General features: G+C 42.5%; 2 protein-coding genes across 8 annotated transcripts in view; both read left to right on the top strand.

Annotated features, from left to right (window-relative positions):
* Positions 1 to 14,718, top strand: part of LOC140485657 (janus kinase and microtubule-interacting protein 1-like) — a 355,381-nt gene extending 340,663 nt beyond the window's left edge. For 2 of the 5 annotated variants that reach the window (XM_072584041.1, XM_072584039.1), the window contains 3 exons: positions 11,295 to 11,360; positions 11,636 to 11,707; positions 14,509 to 14,662. In XM_072584041.1, the coding sequence (XP_072440142.1) occupies positions 11,295 to 11,360; positions 11,636 to 11,686 (117 nt within the window). In that variant the 3' untranslated portion in view covers positions 11,687 to 11,707; positions 14,509 to 14,662. Of the gene's footprint in view, positions 1 to 11,294; positions 11,361 to 11,635; positions 11,708 to 14,508 lie in introns of all 5 variants that reach the window. The other 3 variants (XM_072584037.1, XM_072584036.1, XM_072584038.1) reach the window with 2 other exon arrangements.
* An 81-nt stretch (positions 14,719 to 14,799) lies between these two features.
* The window catches only part of LOC140485656 (uncharacterized), a 122,723-nt gene continuing 115,372 nt past the window's right edge, over positions 14,800 to 22,150 (top strand). For all 3 annotated transcript variants that reach the window (XM_072584033.1, XM_072584034.1, XM_072584035.1), the window contains exons 1-2: positions 14,800 to 17,118; positions 18,032 to 18,198. In XM_072584033.1, the coding sequence (XP_072440134.1) occupies positions 14,800 to 17,118; positions 18,032 to 18,198 (2,486 nt within the window). The remainder of the gene's footprint in view (positions 17,119 to 18,031; positions 18,199 to 22,150) is intronic.

Raw genomic sequence — 22,150 nt, 5'->3', positions numbered from 1 at the left:
AAACTCCTGGCATAAATCCTTGGTAAAGGTTGTGAGCACTTTATTAACATGAGTGAAAATTCTGTTAAAGTGATCAATGCATAGATTGATGGTGTGATGAGAATCAGATTCCAAATGACCTTGATTAGAGAAGCAATGTATTTTTGCAATACACAAAGAACCCTTTGAGTTAATAATACAATGCGACTCTCAAATGAAATCCTCATGATGACATTGAGATAATTGAAGAGGTCAGGACTGTGACAGAGCACTAAAGGGGGGAGTGGATTTGCTGCCAATCACTGTTACTTGGTCACCTTCCTGCTTGAGAAGCTGAACAAATCTGAAATGTCTGAAAGCTAACATTGGGCTGGTAAGTACAATGTTTGATATGGAACCAATACATGAGGTTTAGAATGATGCCAAGATTCATCCTCTGGATGAAAAGCTCCCTGCAAAGAAATGCTGGTTACATTAGAAAAGCCATAGTCATTACCTTTTACCAAATTATACCTCCCCAAAGTATATTTGTTTCTACCTGCTCACCCCTTGTCCTCCACATTTGATGCTCAAACCCTTAATGCTCTTCAACTTTTTACCCCACCCGCTGTGATTCACTCAACCATTTGCTCCTCCAGATCATCACTGGCAGCAACTTGAGTTTGAAACTTTGCATCAGTCCATAAATGCAAAATTTCACCAGATGTTTCCTGACTACACTGTAAAACCACAGAGAACTCTGAGAGACAGCACTGGGAAAAGCCAGCTAAGGGCTGCTGTTTTAAACCAAGCTACCAAAGGTACAACCAGTTGAACTATAAAAGCAAGGTAAAAGAGCCTTCATTCCTTCTCAGAACCTGTTTTTTTTTTCAGTCCACCCTTGGGGAGATATCTTGAACTATTCAACTATTCAGCTTTGCTGAATTCAGACTTCATGTTTTCAAACCCTTTTACTTTGGAAAGAGAATCTTCAAACTAACAAAGGCCTGCAATGATAAAACACTCATCTTTTTCTCGTCTTTAAAAAATATCTATTATCCATTGTAAATTTGATCCATATATCTATATTGTGTCTGATTTCCTTTTGGCATAGAATCATACATTCATCCCACTTTCCAGCAGTTGGCCCATAACCTTGAATGTGATGGCATTTCAAGTGTTCAACCCGGGGAACTCAAGATGGTGGCGATCCAGTAAGTCTGCCCTACTGAGCTCTGCACCAGAACCTAGACAAAGTGGTGCAGTCACCCTCCCTTTACTACTCATTGTGGTAGAAATTGTTAGAAAAATGACTAAACGAAAGGACCGTGAGGATTGCAACAAGCGGGGCACTCCCCTCCAACAACGGACACATCCGCGGCAGCAGTGTCGACCTCTGCGAGTGCTCCAGGGGACTTACATGCACAACAGAGCCTGGTCTCAGAGTTTGTGAAACTCCGAGAAGATTGACTCAGCGATGGAGGAGACTCAGACCAGGCTGGAACCGATCACGGTCATAGAACATAAAACATAGAACAATACAGCACAGAACAGGTCCTTCAGCCCACGATGTTGTGCCGAACATTTGTCCTAGCTTAAGCACCTATCCATGTACCTATCCAATTGCTGCTTAAAGGTCACCAATGATTCTGACTCTGCCCCTCCCACAGGCAGTGCATTCCATGCCCCCACCACTCTCTGGGTAAAGAACCTACCCCTGACATCCCCTCTATACCTTCCATCCTTCACCTTAAATTTATGTCCCCTTGTAAAACTCTGTTGTACCCAGGGAAAAAGTCTCTGATTGTCTACTCTATCTATTCCCCTGATCATCTTATAAACCTCTATCAAGTCACCCCTCATCCTTCGCCTTTCCAATGAGAAAAGACCTAGCACTCTCAACCTATCCTCGTACGACCTAGTCTCCATTCCAGGCAACATCCTGGTAAATCTCCTCTGCACCCTCTCCAAAGCTTCCACATCTTTCCTTAAGTGAGGCGACCAGAACTGCACACAATATTCCAAATGTGGCCTTATCAAGGTCCTGTACAGCTGCAACATTACCTCACGACTCTTGAATTCAATCCCTCTGCTAATGAACGCTAATACACCTTCTTACAAGCTCTATCCACCTGAGTGGCAACTTTCAAAGAGCTATGAACATAGACCCCAAGATCCCTCTGCTCCTCCATCTTACTAAGAACCCTACCGTTAACCCTGTATTCCACATTCTTATTTGTCCTTCCAAAATGGACAACCTCACACTTGACAGGGTTGAACTCCATCTGCCACTCCTCAGCCCAGCTCTGCATCATATCTAAGTCCCTTTGCAGCCGACAACAGCCCTCCTCACTATCCACAACTCCACCAATCTTCGTATCATCTGCAAATTTACTGACCCACCCTTTGATTCCCTCTTCCAAGTCATTAATAAAAATTACAAACAGCAGAGGACCCAGAACTGATCCCTGCGGAACTCCACTTGTAACTGAGCTCCAGGCTGAATATTTACCATCTACCACCACTCTCTGACTTCGACCGGTTAGCCAGTTCTCTATCCAACTGGCCAAATTTCCCACTATCCCATGTCTCCTGACTTTCCGCATAAGCCTACCATGGGGAACCTTATCAAATGCCTTACAAAAATCCATGTACACTATATCCACTGCTCTATCCTCATCCACATGCTTGGTCACCTCCTCAAAGAATTCAATAAGACTTGTAAGGCAAGACCTACCCCTCACAAATCCATGCTGGCTGTCCCTAATCAAGCAGTGTCTTTCCAGATACTCATAATTCCTATCCCTCAGTACCCTTTCCATTACTTTGCCTACCACTGAAGTAAGACTAACTGACCTGTAATTCCTGGGGTTATCCCTATTCCCTTTTTTGAACTGGGGCACAACATTCGCCACTCTGCAGTCCCCTGGTACCACCCCCGTTGACAGTGAAGACGAAAAGATCATTGCCAACGGCTCTGCAATTTCCTCTCTTGCTTCCCACATAATCCTAGGATATATCCCATCAGGCCCAAGTACCAATCCACGCCTTAAGTTCACCCACCTTATTTCTGATACTCCTTGCATTGAAGTATACACACTTGAACCCATCTCTGTGTCTGCAAGTATTCCCTGTCAGTGCTACCTTCTCCACAGCCTCCCTACATTTTTGGACATCCTGAAAAACAGCTAACCTACTTGCTGGACTACAAGTCCTGATCCCATCCCACTGCCAAATTAGTTTAAATCCCCCCGAAGAGTGCTAGCAAACCTACCTCCCAGGATATTGGTGCCCTTCTGGTTCAGATGCAACCCGTCCTGCTTGTACAGGTCCCATCTTCCCCAGAACGCAGAAGCATGACTAGGAGCTCCAGCGACTTGGGAATTGTGTCGTGGAGGTGGAGCAGTGGACTGCAGCTTTTGAAACTGCGGTGGAATCCTCAGAGGGCTGGGTCCAGGCCCTGGAAGAGCAGGTCAATGACCTCAAGGCCATTGGAAGAACATCCATCAGGTGGGGCTTCTGGAACGGGAGGAAGAAGGTCAGCTTGTCAGCTTTTTTTGAAGCAGGATGTTGGGGTGGGCCAGGTGCAGGTCGAGTAGGCCCATCGGATTGCAGTGCACAGACCAGTGCCCCCGCCCGGTCCTAGTGTGACTCCAGCACTACAGAGATAAACAAACTGTGCTGAAAACTTCTAGAGCATTGGGGAATGATCCACAGGCTATGGTATATAAAGGATCACTAATTTTGCTTTTCCAAGACTTTTCTGCTGTCGTGATCTGCAAGAGGAAGACCTTCGATGAGGTAAAAAGGCGGCTGAGGGACTTGAATATTCAGTACTCCGCAAGATTTCTGGCAATATTACGTTTCAGCTACAGAGGGTGAGTGTTTAATTTTGACTTATTGGAAAATGGCAAGGACTTCCTGGACTGGCTGGCTCAAATAATATGGACAATAATGTTTACTTTGTTTTTCTCTGTAGCTTGTCTGGTTTACCTGGTTGTTGTTTTTTTTTAATATGTGGGGCTCCTAATTGTTTTTTTCTTTTTCTCTCTCTTCTCTCTCCCCTCCCATTATCTTTTTTTTCTCATAATCTCCTTTTAGTTTCTCTCTCTTGATATGGGACGGGAGGGTGGTTAGGCGAGGCGGTGGGGGGGGGTTTATTTTTTTTTTCTATCTCGAGTGCCTCAGGTTAACGTATGGATAGGATTGGTAGAATGCCCACTTTTAATTTTCTTATTATAAGACTCGTGTAACTTTTTCTTACTTTGAGTTGTCTGGGGCTGGGGCGCAGCTTCAGCTAGATGGAGCCATGGAAGGGTTAGTGGGTAGCATGAGCGCCCCCTGTGGGCGAGGGGGGAAGTCTCCTTTCATTTGTGTTATATGTTGATTTGTTGTAGAAGTAGTTGTTAGAAGTTTTGATTTGGTAGTTTTGGCAGTGCTATTTTTAAATTTATACGAACTGTTTGCTGTTTTCACTTGGCACGCAAACAGTTCTTCCTCCCGGGGGGTCACGGACTGTTTCGGACGCCTATGGCTAACCATTCATTTAAGTGGTGCACCTGGAGCATTAAGGGCAGTCATTCACTGATTAAGAAAAAAAAGATACTTTCAAATCTTAGAAAAGAAAATGTCAATGTAGCCATGCTGCAAGAAACACATCAAACCGATAAGCAGCACTTGAAGTTACAGCAGGGAGGTTTTGGACTGTTGTTTTTCACATCCTTTAATTTGAAAAGTAGAAGAGTTACTATATTCATCCAGAAGAATCTTCCATGTCAACTATTAGACCAAACTAAGAATGAATATGGGTGGTTTAAGAATCTTAAAGCTTTAATACATGGAGAGGAGTATGGGATTTTGAATGTATATTGTCCCCCAGCACACCCCCTCAAATTTTTAATGGATGTGCTCTCCAGGTTAATGGCCCTTGGGGCGCATTGTACAATGATAGGGGGAGACTTTAACTGACTTATTGAACCCCAAGTGGACAGGATTCCTAGGGGTCTCGCAGATATATCCCCGCAATCAAGGCAGCTAGCGGACCTGAACAGGGAACTGGAATTGGTGGATGTGTGGAGATGTCTTCAATCTGAGGGGAGGGATTTCACCTTTTTTTCTAACCCACAGAAGTGTTATACTAGGATTGACGTGTTTTTTGCCCCATATGCCATTTTGAACTTGGTGCTGTCCTGCAGAATTAGGAACATAGACATTTCTGATCATGCGGTATTCTGCATGGAGGTCAAGGCCAGTGGTAACCGGACAGGCTCACGGCATTGGTGCATGGATCCTTTCCTTCTGAAGGATAGCAAGTTTATTGAGTATTTTTCACAGGAATCAAAAATATTTTGGGACATTAGTTCGGGTATGGCCAGTAATTTGTCGGTGCTCTGGGAGACTGCCAAGGCCTATGCAAGGGGTTTGATTATTTCTTACTCGGTGACCTGGAAGCGGCAGAAGGGAGAGCAGCAGTGTTTGCTAGAGCCTCAGCTGAAGGCAGCCGAGACAATGCACTTTGACAGACCGTCTGTAACCAAGTTGCAGTGGATTACAACCCTCAGGGCTACTTTGAATGCTGCGCTCTCCCAGACAACAGAGGGAAATCTCCTTTGTGAAACGAAGGTTATTCAAGTGTGGTAATAAACTGGGTAGATACGTAACATACCTGGCCAGAAAGAAGAATGTCCCCCAATCTATCACATCCATTTGAGACAGTGCTGGTACTCTTACTTGTTATGCCAAAAAGAATAACGTAGAATTTAGGAAGTTCTACTTTGAGCTGTACTGGTCTGAGGGCTGTGAGGACAGATTGGCGAAGATGGAGTCGTTTTTTTAAGACCCTGGAACTTCCAGGTGTAACTTCAGAGCAGGGGATTTTTTTTTTGAATGCCCCTCTGACAATCCAAGAGATACAGGAGGCAGTGAGGCAGCTCCAGAGTGGTAAAGTGGCTGGCCCAGATGGACTTCAAAGTAAGTTGTACAAGGAGTTTATAGACACGCTGGCCAAGCCACTGTTGGACTATGTACAATTATTTCTATCGTCAGGACTGCCTTCCACCCTCTCTGAGAGCAGCAAATATTTCTCTTCTTCGCAAGAAAGGGAAAGCCCTAGAGGATTCCACTTCGTACAGGTCCATATCGTTATTGAATGTGGACTTTAAACTTCTGTCAAAAATGCTGGTGTTGAAGTTGGAGAGGATTTTGCCCTTCATCGTAAAGGAGGACCAGACAGGTTTTATTAAGGGTCATAGATCTACTAATAATATTAAAAGTGTATTAAATATGGTTCAGGTGTGCCAGCAAGGGTTGATTATGGGCTTAATAGTCTCCCTGGATGCAGAGAAAGCATTTGACCAGGTGGAGTGACCGTACCTCTTTTATGTCCTGGAGCAGTTTGGTCTTGGAGGGGTCTTTGCCAGGTGGGTGGCAGTGTTATATAGTGACCCAAAAACAGCAGTTCTCACCACTGATATAAGGTCTGACAATTTTAGTATTGGTAGAGGCTGCCGACAAGGGTGTCCTCGCTCGCTGCTATTATTTACATTGTGATTGAGCCATTGACAGAGGCCGTCCGGAGGGACACCGATATAACTGCTTTACGCAGATGACGTTCTTCTCTTTTTAACTGATCTGATTATACCTGTGCCCCATTTAATACAAGTGATGCATCTGTTTGGTTTGTTCTTGGAGTATAAAATCAATTTCATGAAGTCGGAGGCCATGCCTCTGAGGGGCCTTGTTAGAATACCCGATCTTGGGGATGGAACCCATTTCCCTTTCAAATGGTCACAGGAGGGTTCTTGCATTTAGGCATTTTTATCACACTGGCCTTTGATCAATTATATAAAGCTAACTTTATACAATTGCTAGAGAAGATAACGTTGAACCTTCGGCGCTGAGAGGATCTGCCAATATCCTGGCTGGGTAGAATAGCACTGGTTACAATGATAGTTCTTCCTTGTATATCATATCCCATGCAAACGCTCCCTTTGATGCTGCCAAGGCAAGCACCATGGACGCTTTACAGTTGGCTCAGATCTTTGATTTGGTATCATAGGCGGACTCTTATTAAGCTTGCCAAATTGCAGCTTCCGCAGGGGATGGGAGGTGTGGATTTCCCAGATTTTAACAAATATCAATTGAGTTCCCCACTCTCCTATGTGGCTGACTGGGCTTGCGAGGACCCGCGGTCAATCTGGCTGGACATTGAGGCCTGCCAGGTAAAATGCCCCCTCATCAATTTGTTGTTTCTGGACAAGATGAGGACTGTTATGGATCATTGTAGAAATCCAATTGTCCTTAACGTGGTTAAAGAATGGAGAATGATGCACCAAAGTGAGGGCAATTTACAAAAACCTTCCCCTTTCACTCCCATGATAGGAATATTAGGATTCCGGCCAGGGTCGATGGACTCTGGCTTTAGGCTCTGGAAGTCTAGAGGAGTCTCCTGTTTGGGATATTTATTTGCCGGGGAGCTCATGATGTCTTTCAAGCAGCTGAGCCAGAAATATAAGCTATCTAGGAGGGACCTCTTTTGTTACTTTCAGATTAGGGACTTTATACAGAAAAAGGCTACATTAATGGTTCGTCCCTAAAAGTCTGATATGGAGAGGAGAGTGCTTTGGTCCATGAGTGCTCTCTCGGTCAGCACCCTCTATCATTTATTAGGAGATAATGTTTAGAAGGACATTGAGCGGTTGTGCGGAATCTGGACTCAAGAATTAGGGGTGGAGATCTCGTCAGAGGCGTGGGAGGATGTTTGGGAGAACGTTAAGAAGATTTTGATTTGCAATAGGATGCAGGCCTCATTTGGCACTGGAGCGGCTTGTGAAATTTAAGGCAGGAGTGTCCCCAGTGTGCCCCAAATGTAAAACAGGTGTTGGTACTCTTACTCATTGCTTGTGGTCATGTCACAAGCTTCATAGATATTGGAATGCCATAGCGAGTGTGTAGGAAGGGGTCTTGGGAACTGAGGTCATGGTAGATCCAGTGTCCCTCCTCTTGGTTTGCCAAATCTCCCTTCTTTGGACGTGCATGAGAAGAAGCTGTTTAATATTCTTTCATTCTGTGCGAGGAAGAACATTCTAATGAGCTGAGTGTCAGAGAATCCCCCAGGACTCTCAGGCTGGTGTAGGTTAGTTATAGAGCACATCCCCATGGACTTCCTCACGAGTATGGTGCACCAGAAAATGGAACTGTTTTATAGAACGTGGCGGCCTTTTCTGAATTAAATAGATGCAGACTTGTCGGCCATACTGGTCAGGGCCTTTGTGTAGTCATCAGGGCTATGTCTGGTGATCCAGGGGCATGGGGGGAAGAATTCTGAACAAATACGGGGAGGAAGTATCCCGAACAAATACGGGTTTGTCTGCTGATGCTCTCGCTGGTGGGGAGCTTGGTGGGATTGTGCTGAGTGCGGTTAATTAACTGAATGTAACTCATTTTACCTTGGTTCAACTTGGTATAATTTAGTTTTTTTTAGTTATTTATTGAATTGTAGTTTTTGTAGGTTTTTTTTCTCTCTACTCAGTGGTTTGTGGAATAGAGTAATGGTTTGTTTACTGTTATTGTTGTGGTATTATAAGATTGTTATACTGTTTTGTGGTGATTTTGGAATTTTGTAAAAAATTTCAAATGTTTTTCTCAATAAAAATATTTACAAAAACAAAAGTCTTCATCCCTTCACCTAAGGGGCATATCTTTCTGTCCAACCGGTCCATTCACTTCATAGTCTTACACACCTCAGACAGTTCCCCTCCCAGCCTTCTCTGTCATAAAGAAAACAAGCCAGCTTGTCCAGCTACTCTTCATAGCTAAAGTGCTCCATTCCAGGTAACAATGTCCTATGGGATGTGGACTTTGAGGACTGGGCCCGTACTTATTGCCCATCTCTAGTTGTCCTTGAGAAGGTGGTGGTGAGCTGCCCTCTTGAACTGCTGATGTCTGTTCGATATTGGAAGACCCACTGTGCTGTTGAGGAGGGAGTTCCAGATTTTTAACCCAGCAGCACTGAAGGAATGATAATATATATATGCATGTCAGTGGCTTGGAGGGAACTTATAGATGGCTGCTTTTCCCACCCAGCTGGTAGTGCTTGTGTGTTTGAAAAGTTCTGTCTAAGGAACCTTGCTGAATTTCTGCATCCCGTTCACGGTACAGACTGCTGCTGTTCAGCATTGGTGGTGGAGACAATGAATGTTGATGAATAAGTTGCCTATCAAGTGGGCTGCTTTGTCCAAGGTGGTGCCAAGTTTCTTGAGTGTTGTTGACAAGTGGGGATTTTTCCATCGTACTCATGTCTTGTGCCTTGTAGATGGTAGACAGGCATTATAAAATCAGGAGGTGAGTTACTTGCTGCAGGATTCCCAGCTTTGGACCTGTTTTTGCGGCCACAGTATTTATATGGCTAGTCCAGTTTAATTTCTAGTCAATGGTAACATCCAGAATGTTGTTTGTGGGGTATTCAGTGATGAAAATGCCAGTGAATGTCAAGGGTAGGTAGCTAGTTTCTTTCTTCTTGGAGATGGTCATTGCCTGACCCTGTTCCTTTCCATGTGTCAGTCCATACCTGCTGCATTTGGACATAATCTACTTCATTAATTGAGGAGTTGTAAATGGTGCTGAACATTGTGATACATCATTTTTAGCACAGAGTCATTTTCAGTAATAAGCTAAACTTGGATCTTGTTAAAAGCTAAAGCTTTGATGTTGCTTCTTTTTAAATTGGTAGACTTAAAAAAAACTAAAACAAGTCTAAATGAGGTATATAAATCCAGTGTTCATGGACCACTGTGCAGTAATGGGGTGATACTGTCTTTAAAGTGTGACTCTCCCATAGCTGCCAAAGACATGATAAGTTGAGTTCCAAGAGATCAATGGACTTTCGTTTGCCTGTGGATATTTCAAGTCTACAGGGACACATTTTGCTGTCAGCAACCAGTCTGTCTGATTTAGTGATCACTTAAAAAACACTAAAATGCCATCTTTCACTTGTGGAAATAAAGCAGTGAAAGAAAGATGAGAAAAACACACGATAATCTTCAGATAGGCAAAGAGACACATCAGGTTAAGGAGAACATTTGAAAATTAATGGCTCAACTGTTTACACAGAGCAATTCATTATATTCCTGATCCAAAACATGTGAACATGGGAGAAAGCAAATCTTTATTGAACAACAGTAGATAAATAGTATTTCACCTTCACGCAAAACTTGACAGGAACTGGTACATTATGCACCTATAATATTACAGTCATGTATAAATACAATGCATTTAAACTTTGGATTTGCTGGTCTCATTGGTTTTGATTTTTAAATTTTACTTGCTGAGTGTCTCAGGTTATACGACACCTTTCCTCTGGAGACTAGTTGGACAATTCTTTTTCTCTGATCTACTTGAAGTAATAATGAAAATGAACTCTCTAACGTACAGCGATTGAGAGAATCATTGGTTTACTATTCCTGTAAGCTTGTGTTCCTATGGTAACTGTGTGCACATGAGCTTCCTGGTCTGGAGGCACACTGGGAGTTTGTGCTTGTGCCTGTTCAAACAAAATGACCATTCAAGGAAAGACACTGAACTGACGAGGAAATATACCATTTAAGAAAGGTTGGTCGGTTTAACAGCTTCGACAGAGAGCAATGAGCTTTACACTTGTACAATAATGAGACTTTTTCAAAGGAAAAAGTGGCTTGCATCTTTGTAAAATATTACATTTATTTCATTTGTTTGTGAATTTGTCCAGGATAATGACGCATACACTTAGATCTCCATTTGCAGTTGTTTTAACACTTGAGTAGTCAGTAGCTAAGCGGCTGGGGAGACTGGTGGCCTTTTGTCCTCACAAAGATTAGCAACTGAGCTTTTAATCTCCGTTTGTTGTAACATTGTGCAATGATCCTGGCAACTTGGTATTACTGCCTTTTCAGGCCTGATTCACAGAGTGGCTGTGGCTAGTTAATAATAACTAAATAGTCTGTAAACCAGTTCTTAATTGACAAAGTAAATTGTTCAAGAGTTATGGAACACTTAGCAAATTGATTGACCCCTGTAGTGTTTCTGAATGCTTACTGGAGAATGACTGTATGCTTTGAAAATAGTCCTGCATCCAGAATAAAAGAACCTATTTAAATTGATTTATATTTTATCAGCAAGAAATTTACCAATTGCTTAACAATTTATTTCAAAATTAAAAAAATGAAATGTAATTCTGTTTAAATATTAATCTGCCCACAAAATACTGGAAACAGTTCCTGAAATCAGTACAGCTCACTAGAATTGTACTTGCACATGTGTTTTTGTTTGGTCTCTAACACCCTGTGGTCTTTTCTCTGCAGCGAATTAAAGAATTGGAAGACAAGATAGAGATTCAGAAAAGACAAATCAAAGAAATAGAAGAGAAGGTGAGATCTGGTGTCATAAACAAATCTGAAAAAAAGTAATTGCAAGTTTTAAGATTAATTTTTTTGTCATTTAATTGAGTAGATGCATCAATGAACATGTGAAAGTATTGTTGAGTTATAAATTTGCAGATGACAAGCACATTTATGTACACGCATTAGCAAACTGTCACCTTGTGCTAATATCTTTCTCTTCTTTAAACCTCTCTTTTCTTTTTCTTCTTCTCCCACTTGTTACCCTGTCTCCTTTACTTTTGGTTTGATTTTTATGTTTTCAGTTTTTGTTTTTGTTTCTGTTTTTCTCTTTAGCTTTTATCCTCTGGCCCTGAGGCCGGCCTCCTGGAACACAGGTTAGTGAACGTACTTTATTGTTTGATCATACCTGATACCTAGGGAGAGTTGCTGCAACGTATCTGGTCAGTCTGAACTATATCATTGACCCCTTATTCGGCTGATGTCCTGAATCTACTGTGAATTCAATTTGAACTACTTTATGGATAGTAAGATATTCAGCAGAATATCAAATATACCATGTAAAAGCAGATTAACTATCTTACTGAACATTAGAATGGATCATTGACATTGATCAGTTCCAGGATAAACTCATTATATTGCCTAGTTTCAACTTGTCTGATTAGTAAAATAGTGATTCTAAAATATCTGACTCAGTTTTGTTTGAATTAAAATAAATCTTTTTGAGCAATGCACAAACATTATTTTATTGCATGAAGTATCTGTGAAAGATTAATTAAATTGCAATGCTGATCTATATTAAGGAATCTTCCAAAATAGAGATCCTGTCTTAATATTAAATCCAGCATCAGGGGTTTGAAGAGGGGAGTTACAAAGTTAAATGCTGGAGATATAGATCAATGTTTGTACATTCAAGTGCCCCATTGTGGGGGAGTGAAACAGTTTAAAATTCGTTCCTGCTGCTTAGGTTTCCAAGTGGCTGAATAATTCAGCAATGAAATAAAGGTGGGACCTGGTGACTATATGAACGACAAACCTTTCCCAGCATTCCCTAGTGAACCAAGAGGGACAGGACTGCTCCCATCAGTTTTTTAAGGAAACCTTTGGCCTCCTCCTCTCTAATGGTGATCTCTGTCTTACACTTTGCCCCATTAGATATTCACCTCCCTGTTGTTGGACCCTGTCAACAAGTGCTTCGGCCAGCTGCCTGCCATCAATCAAACCAGAAAATGTTTGATGTCCTTTTTTTTATGTTCACTGGCCCTCCCATCCCTGACCCTATAAGTTTTTTTGACGTCTGCATCCCCTCCTGGCTCCCCTTGACGTGTTGTGGGCAGATGTGTTTTAAGGCTTTTTTTTTGTAAGCTACAGCTACTTTCAGACTTGGTAAATGAAGCTCTTTATTATTTATTAATCAATCAGCTCCATTGGCATTTATTAAAGGGCATATTCAACATCACTAAGTTATAGCTAAATGTGTGACACTTCATTTCAATGTACTTTAATTCTGTTGTACGAGAGGAGGAATTTCTCACTTTATATCAATATTCCTTATTTTACTGTGGAAGAAGGAATACAAGTCATCTTCCTGGTTCAGGGGGCAAATTTGTATGTTATGAAATGACTAATGTCCAGCTGTAATGACAAATAGAGAGTACTATAATCCTTCATATAAAAGAGGTGACAGGCCACATTTTAATGCCACTTATATGATGGGAAGTAGATTTATAGAGCCCTGTGTAATTTTGAATAGGGTTGTCTAGTTAGTCCCCTTCTGCTTTTCCCACAATCCTTTGAACCCAATACTGCAGCTACTTCAAGCACCCTTGAGTAATTGCATTCTAGATTATAACAACTTGCTGCTTTAAAGGTCACCCTTCATCAACATCCTTCTGGTTGTTTTCCCCGAGTACCTTAAATCTGTGCCCAATTTGTATCCAAACCCACTGCCAGTAGGTTTTTTTTTCTAATTTATCAGATCTCTTCATAATTATGAAGGTTCACATTAAATTTCAGCTTAACTTTGGATTTCTGTTCTTAGAACAGGGTTTATCACCACCTATTTGGACCTCTCATCTTTTGTATCACATCAGTAAATCTCCAGTGTTGACATCCATTGTAAAATGTGATGCCCAGTAATACACACAATGGGTGGAATCTAGTTTTGGCAATAGAGGTCCCAGCCAGCAGTTGGAGATCTGCTGGGAACCATGTCTTGCTTATTATTGAGAGACCATTGAGCTGACACTTACCTGGACAGTGTGCAGCCTCCAGTCAGATTAAGTGTCTGCAAACCCTCCCAAACCCCAAAACCTATTGGTGAATCAGAGGCTGTCAGCCCTTCAGTGCCACCAGGCCATAGCTGGTAATGCATTGGGGCCTTCACTAGGATTCATCAGTGAATTCGTTGATAGGAAAGTGGGAAGGTTGATGTTGGAGGGAAGCTCTTGCCGATAAGGCAGAGAGCGAGGTCAGAACTTTGCACAGCGCCTTGCTTTCAGTGAGATATTTTCCCCCTCCCAGTATGCCACTGCCAACCCTGACAGATTTTCCCTGGGCAGCTTTCTGGAAACATGGGAGAACCATGCAATTTGAATTTAATCCCTGAAGCATCATTAACTCCCAATGAGCTTCAAAATAATTTGAATTAAACGATTTCTGAACAAGGCAGTTATCTTCCTGATGCTAGTTGTCTTTTACTGCCCTGCACTAAATGGAGACAGGTCTCCTGCCAACTGGGGCCTTACATGTAGTCTGCCTCATGGTCGTTCAGGCCCGGCCTCCACCTTTTCCCATTTCAACAGACTCCCAATAAACTATACCCGATTGAGGGCAAGACAGGGACAGATTAATCAGGGAGAAATCCTATGGTCAGAAAGCTTACTAATGCTCCATTTCCACATCTAAAAAATAAGTGAACATATCACAGAATGATTATGATGCAGCCCAAGGCCATTTCATCCATTATGCCTGCCCCACATATGGAGGATACCTAGCAACCTAGTGTGGGTTAATGACATTCATATGTGTAGAAAAGAAAAATTAATGGCAGTGGGCCATAGACTTGATCCTAAAGAGAAATAAAACCACCCAGTTAGCTTTGTCAGAAAATAGAATTTCTTAATGATTGACCTTGATTTAATTTTCCTTTGATCTGCACTTTTCCATTTGTCCTTAGACTTCAAGAGAACTCACAGAAGATAAAAATAAGCCAACAGAGAAAATTTCAAAGTGTACAAAGCAAACAGAATACATTGACGTGGAGGCATTGACTAAATTCCGAGCTTCAACTAAAGACAAACTAGAACACAAGCTGACCTACGTGCACATGCTACATCTTCATTGGAAGATGCCATTCAAAATTTTCCAAGATATATCTATTTACTGAGGAGAAAGATCATTCCAACATCAAATTGTTTTTAATTCATCTAGAATCAGAGGAAAATTGAAACCCCTGAATGTTTCAGAAATGATGGGGAGCAAACACATAAAAGTGCAGAGTGATGCAGATAAAGGACAAGGCGCTGAGGAAAATACCTGGGTGCAATTAGGGATGCCACATATTTCAGAGGAGCAACACAGCAAACTGATGACTCCCACAGAACCGAAGAAAACAGAACATTTTGTGTCTTTTCCAGGGGAGTTGTCGACAGGTGCAGACAATGAAACATTACCAGAGCAACTGAGAAAATTAGACAATGAAAATAAACATCGCGGTGACAAAATAGCAGAACTTGAAACTTATATTTTAAAACTACAGAGTTCCCAAAGCTTAGCAGAGCCAGAATTCAGAGGAAATAAGGCTGTTGACAATCAGCAGATTTTAGAAGAGAAATTAAAAGAGTATGAAGTTATGTTGGAGGATAGGACAGACGAGTCGGAGACCTTGAAGAAGAAGCTCAATGAGGTGGAGCTTTCATATCATCAACTTCAATTTGAATGTGATGCCCTCAAAGGCAAGCTAGCTTCTGTGAGGGAACTGGAATCACTAGATTCTCTCAGCAGTGATGAGGAAACGGAAGGGAAACATAGTGCCAAAGTGGAGCTACTCCAAAGAGTCAGAAGTTTAGAAGGACTTTTGAAGATTCAGGAAATGAGTGAGAAGGAGTTAGCAGAAACAGTCAAAGAACTTCAAGGGGAACTTCTGCGTAGCCAGGAGATGCAGAGACTGCTTGGCTTACGCTGTGCCAAATTGGATCAGTTGACAAAAGAGAAAGAAGATGTGGAAAGCAAATTAGAAGAGAGGTACAGTCAAGTCGAGCAGCTACAGAAAGAAAAAGAGAAGTTGGAGGAAGATTGCCAAGAGCAAATGAAAATGTTAATTGATGAAATCAAGGAACGGGATGAAGCCCATTCCCAGCTTGAGGTGATTAACAAAGATTTGCTTCTGAAAATCAGGGAACTAGAAGAGTCCAAAACTAGTCTTGAGTCAAAGGTTGCCAAATTCAAGGTGGACTTGGAAGAAAGGATGAATAGTGAATTACAATTGGAAAAGCAGTGCTCAGATCTGGAAAAAACAGTCCGAGATTGGGAAAATTTTGAGCAACAGCTGAACGAGCAGTTTAAGCGGGTTGAAAGTAAGCAAAATAGCAAAATAAAGAATCTTAGAAAGCACCTTGAAGAGAAAGATGAAACACTGAAAAATACCATGCAAATGATGGAAGAACTCAAGAAAAGCATCAAGGATGCAGAGAGCCAACTTAATGAGAGGCAGCACATATCTCCAGAGATCCTTAAGGAGAAGAAGCAACTCGAAGCAGAGCTGAGCAGAAAGGCTGAAGCTGAAATCGATAAGGCAGAGTTCATTGTGAAGATGAGAAGCAGGTTTGAAATGGAGGTGAATGAGAAAAGCCAAGAGCTGGAAGACTGCAAGGATGAAATTGAACGCTTGAATGAAGAAATCGGACAGCTGCGGGAGCAACAGTGGCGGCAACAAGAAGCCGAAAGGAAGCTGCAAGAGAGGAGCAAGATGCTGGAAGAGCTGTTGGAAGATCTGAAGGAAGGGGAGACGAAGGTCCTACAGGAAAAGATAGCTCGCATGGAAAAGCTGCTCAGTATGAAGGAAGACACTGAGGAGACATTACAGGCAAGGATTGGGAAACAGGAGACTTTATTAAAAGAAATGGAAGAGACTGAAAGAAGGCTAGCACAACGGAATGAAGAACTGGGGATCAAACAACGTGGGATGAGTGAAGAACTACATCGCTGGAAAACCAAGTGCTCCAACCTTGAAAAATTTGAAAGGGAAGTGAAACTTGAGTCAAAATGCCAGAGAGATAGGATAAAAGATTTGGAAGTTACCAAAACCAATTTGGAAGTGCAACTTCAAAAGAAAATCAGCGAGTTTGAAGAGCTTGACCTTTTGAAGAAGAAAGAACAAGCAAGTGTAACAGCAGAACTGAACAAAAAGATTGAAGAGCTTGAGTTCAAAGAGTCTGTCTGTCAAGCAGCCAAGCAAAACATTGAAACGCAGTTGAAGAAAAAGATGAAAGAGTTTGAAATTTCCGAGGCAAATGTTAAGAACCTTCGGAGCAAACTTGAGGAGGCATTGCATGAGAAGCAAAGTGAAATACGAAAAGTTGAAACTATCATGCGGCAAGAGAAGGCAGCACTGGAAGCTGAGCTTGCTAAACAGTCTCAGTCAGTGATTTCATTGGAGGCTATGATCAAAGAGGAATGCCAAATCTCACTTAACTTAAAGGGAGAGCTGCACACTAAAGAAGCAACTTTAAAAATGCTGCAGGAGGAGCACTTAGTGCTGCTGGCAAGAATTCAAGGCTTAGAACAGGTGGGTGAAAAACTTTGTGGCTTTGAGAAGTCAGTGATATGGAATAGTTTCAGTAGGGGCTCATAACTTCAGTCAAGCGTTGACCTGATTGGATTTCCATTTCAATATTCAGTTTTGTTTTCTGGCAAAGCTTTAGTCAGCAGTGTGGTGGCCTGTCTGAAAAGCAGCATGGAGGGCAAAATCTGGAAACTGTGAATGAGGATCCATGCTGTGTTCGTACATACAGTGAGAACAGATTACCTCTAATATTCCATTCTTATGCCAATACTTTTTGTCTTCACTCTAGTACTTGGATGCTTAGTGCGCAAAATATTACAGAAAAGGTTGAAAAAGGCTCAAGTGAATTTTAAAATCATTGACATGAACTGCACCTAAATCATGGATCAGTGAGATATTTACAATAAGCTATTCTTGTAAGATTTGGTTTTACAGCTTATCCACTAGATATTTCTTTGTTGAGACATTTGAAAACATTTGTGAAAATGCAATGCAAAGACCTCCTGTATGATGCCATTGTTTGAAGTTCTCTGTAGCTGTAATATCAGAATATATCATGAATATTACATGCCAACTTGTCCAATAGAGTGACTAGAACGTGCCTTTCATCATGAATAAGTAAATACCTCTTCAGCAAACTGTTGCAATGCCATTTGAGCAGTAGGTTACTGTCGTCAAACCAACAGAGGCTGTTTCAATGTGAAAATGTCTGCGCAGCTTTGAGATGGAAATGTTTTCAGCAGCAATATAACGTGAGGGTTCAGTTGGTCCCAGTGGTATGAAAGGAAGCATTGTTTTTTTTTCCCTATAAATGGATGATAAGGTGAAAGAGATTCATTATATTATCTCACCCAGGAAAGAGGGAACAGATGTACTGAATGTTAATGTCACTATTGGTACCTCCTGGCAATTGCAGGATCTGGAGGAGGCGAAGAATGACGGGACAAAACTCACTGAGTGGGAGAATAATAAGCGTGACATGGATGTCCTGGACCGGAGGTTGGAAGAGCTCACGCAGTCTGAGCAGATACTCAAACAAACCATTGACAACTTCAGAAAGACAGAAGCTACTTTACAAGGAAGGTAGGGAAATGCAACAGGCAATGGCACTAATTCTGTTTCTCTTACACATCTGGTACCTTCAAACTGGTTCAGATCAAGGGACTGTAGAAAGGGAAAGGAAAGCAATGCTGTACCATTGGGGAAATCTCTCAAGCTTCGGCTACTATGGTTTACCTGAACAAGCAAGAGTAATGTTAATTTGGGCTGTTGGTTTCAAGTAATTGAATACTGGTTCCATTTTCCACATTTCTGTCTATCTTTATGTAACAGGGCAGCAGTGGGATTGGAATAACTAATTTCCTAAAGTGTGTTTACACTGACCAATGGCACTGAACAAAGGAATTTACCTAGAATATGATACATTGCACAAACCACTGGCATAAATGTTGTGCTATGTTCACAACCAAATGAGTTGTACCGTAAAGAGTTTGAATTTAACGTGACTCACAATTGCTGGATTGTAGAGATAATGGTTAGTAAAGTAGACTCACTATCTATTTCAATGAACCTGTATAGATGTAAAGAGCTCATTTACTTCCTTCTGTGTCATCCTATAATCTTTTTTTTTGATTATGCAAATTAAAGAACTATTGATCAAACGACTGTGAATCATATACAGCCTGTAAGATTTCCTTATCTAACCTAGCATTAGATGCTATTTAAAACCATATGTAACATATTTTGAGGGGTTTTGAAATGAATAGGTATAAATTAAGAGCAATAAGATATCACTGGAGCTATTTCTTGTCATCCTAGTCATAGAGATGTATAACACAGAAACAGACCTTTCAGTCCAACTTGTCCATGCCGACCAGATATCATAAATAAATCCGGTCCCAGTTGCCAGTATTTGTCCCATATCCATCTAAACCCTTCATATTCATATACCAATCCAGATGCCTTTTAAATGTTGTAATTGTACCATCCTCTGGCAGTTCATTCCATACACACACCACCCTCTGCATGAAAAAGTTGTCCCTAATATATAGAGAGAAAAAAGAGGACAGAATGTAAACAAAAAGATACACATGAATAACAGTGCAAGAAAACTAAATGGCAGGATAAAAATGAGAAAGAAAATTTGGCTAAAACACGAGCACAAGAGTTGAGTCCTGATCAAAAAGGTACACATACAAGGCATGGAGGTCTCGAGCTAGTAGCAGAATAGGCCATTTGATCCATTGAGCCTGCTCCAGTATGATCATGGCTGATCGTCAAGCACAATGACCTGATCCCACCCTCCCCCAATACTCTCCTGAATCCCTTTAACCAAAAGAGCTAGATCTACCTCCTTCTTGAAAACGCAAAATGTCTTGGCCTCAACCACTTCCTGTGATAGTGAATTCTACAGGCTCACCATTCTCTGGGTGAAGAAATCTCTTCTCACCTCAGTCCTAAAAGGTTTACCTCTTATCCTTAAATTATGACCTGTGGTTCAGGACTCCCACACCATTAGGAACATCCTTCTAACTTGTCTAGTCTTGGTAGAATTTTTTAGGTTTCTATGAGATCCCCTCTCATTCTTCTAACCTCTAATGTATGCAATCCGAACTGACTCAATCTCTCCTCGTACATCAGTCCTGCCATCACAGGAATCAATTTGGTAAGCCTTCACTGCAACCCTCTGAACATTCTTTCTCAGGTTAGGTAACCAAAACTGCACACTATGTTCCAGTTGTGACTTCATCAGTGTCTATATACTTGCGGCAAAACATCACCACTCCTGTAGTTGAATTCTTTTGCTATGAAGGCCAACACAGAGTTTGCCTTCTTTACTGTCTGCTGCACCTGCGACTAGGACACCCAGGTCTCCTTGAACATTCTCCTCCCACAATTTACAGCCATTCAAATAATAATCTGCCATCCCAGTTTTTGGTACCAATGTGGATAGCCTCACATTTATCTATAGCATTTGCCCACTCACTCAGTGTGTCCAAATCACACTGCAACATCTCTGCATCCTCCTCACTGCTCACGCTTTCACCCAGCTTTGTGTCATCTGCAAGCTGAGATATTACATTTAAATCCTTCATCTAAATCATTAACATACATTGAAATTGAGAAATTTGGGGATCTTGTTTGCGAGTTGAGCAAACAACCTGTTAGGATTGTCTCAGTGAATCTGGCCATTATCCTTAGGCTTGCAGCCAATACTACCTTTGTTATGGACATTGGGTGTCTCTGAGACCATTTAAAGGTAACTGGCACCTCCAGGTGTCCTATGGTTCCTGACAACAAGGAAAGATGGTACGAGACCAATTACGGCAAGATCCTGAGACAAGGTGCCCTATTCCTCAGTTGCTACCTTGGTGGCAATATAGACGAAGGAAAAAAAACTGTCTGTTTATGGATGGAAGGCAGGGCCACAACACCAGAAGTTAATCAGCAGCCCAAGCTTTAACTGCTGCATGACTGCTGGCGAAAATGGCCTTCCACCCTATTGGAGTCGCTGAGCGAGTTTAACATGTAGCGTGCTCAGCTTTGGCACAACAAACAAGATCAAAACACTTAATTACAAATATTATTAATTGCTTTAAATATTATTCGCATGCTTTTTGATGCCTCCTGAGGAGCACAAGTCAACAGGCTGTGTGATGTACTTCTAACTTGAAGTAAAGGGTGGGTTTTTGCTTGTGGAGACTTATGTGGATGTCTAGTGCCTGAACAATGGATATTGTGCAATCAATTTTCTCATAGAATCCTTACAGAGTGGAAGCAGGGCATTCAGCCCATTGAGTCCATAACATCCCACCAAGACCCACCCCATCCCTGTAATTCCCATGGCCAATCTACCTGCACATCTTTGGACAAAGCCAGAGCACCCAGAGGAAACCCACACAGACACTGGGAGAATGTACAAACTCCACACAGACAGTCACCTGAGGGTGGGATCAAACCTGGATTCCTGGTGCTGTGAGGCAGCAGTGCTAACCACTGGGCCACCATGCTGCCTTGGCGGCACGGTGGCACAGTGGTTAGCACTGCTGCCTCACAGCGCCAGAGACCCGGGTTCAATTCCCACCTCAGGCGACTGACTGTGTGGAGTTTGCATGTTCTCCCTGTGTCGGCGTGGATTTCCTCCGGGTGCTCTGGTTTCCTCCCACAGTCCAAAGATGTGCAGGTCAGGTGAATTGGCCATGCTAAAGTGCCCGTAGTGTTAGGTAAGGGGTAAATGTAGGGGTATGGGTGGGTTGCGCTTCGGCGGGTCGGTGTGGACTTGTTGGGCCGAAGGGCCTGTTTCCACACTGTAATATAATCTAATCTAATCACAGCCACAATATTTCAGTTAGTCTCTGTAGGAAAATCTCTTCTGTCTGCCGCCCCCCTCCCCCCTCCCCCCCCCACTGCTGTGTTTGCCACCACTTCCGCCCCCACCAACGCCACTCACCTGCATTCTGCTGACACGCCCCCCACAGATCCCACTGTCACCAGCCCTGCCCCCAGAACCCTGACAGGAATGCCACCCCTGTTCATGACTCCACCCCCATTCCCCCTAACACCACGCCCACTCCAGTCACAGGCTCCACCCCCCCACTCCCAACTCCACTCCTACACCAGGTCCTAGCTCCCAGCCCTGCCGAGTTTCACCATTCCCCCTGACCTCCCACTCACTGAGGACAAATGATCAGTCCACAGCAAAGGCCTCACCTTTATCCCCCTCCGCCCACGCATCAATGAATTTAATACGCACCGTGACATTAAACACTTCTTCTGCTGCCTCTAACTCCGTGCTTACTTTTACAATCAGGACTCTCGCCCACCTTCCGAGGACCCCTTCGCCTGCCTCCAACACATTCCATCCACCTGGACACCCCGCGCTGGCCTAGTACCTGCCCTCGATCTCTACATTTCGAACTGCCGCCAAGACATTAACTGCCTCAACCTGTCTACCCCCCTCCTCCACTCCAACCTCTCACCCTCACAATGCGCAGCCCTCCACTCCCTCTGCTCCAATCCCAACCTCACCATCAAA

Source organism: Chiloscyllium punctatum, chromosome 14 (assembly GCF_047496795.1).
Source record: "Chiloscyllium punctatum isolate Juve2018m chromosome 14, sChiPun1.3, whole genome shotgun sequence".
Classification (NCBI taxonomy): Eukaryota; Metazoa; Chordata; class Chondrichthyes; order Orectolobiformes; family Hemiscylliidae; genus Chiloscyllium; species Chiloscyllium punctatum.
Note: the sequence above shows the minus strand (reverse complement) of the source record. Positions and strands in the feature narration are given on the sequence as shown.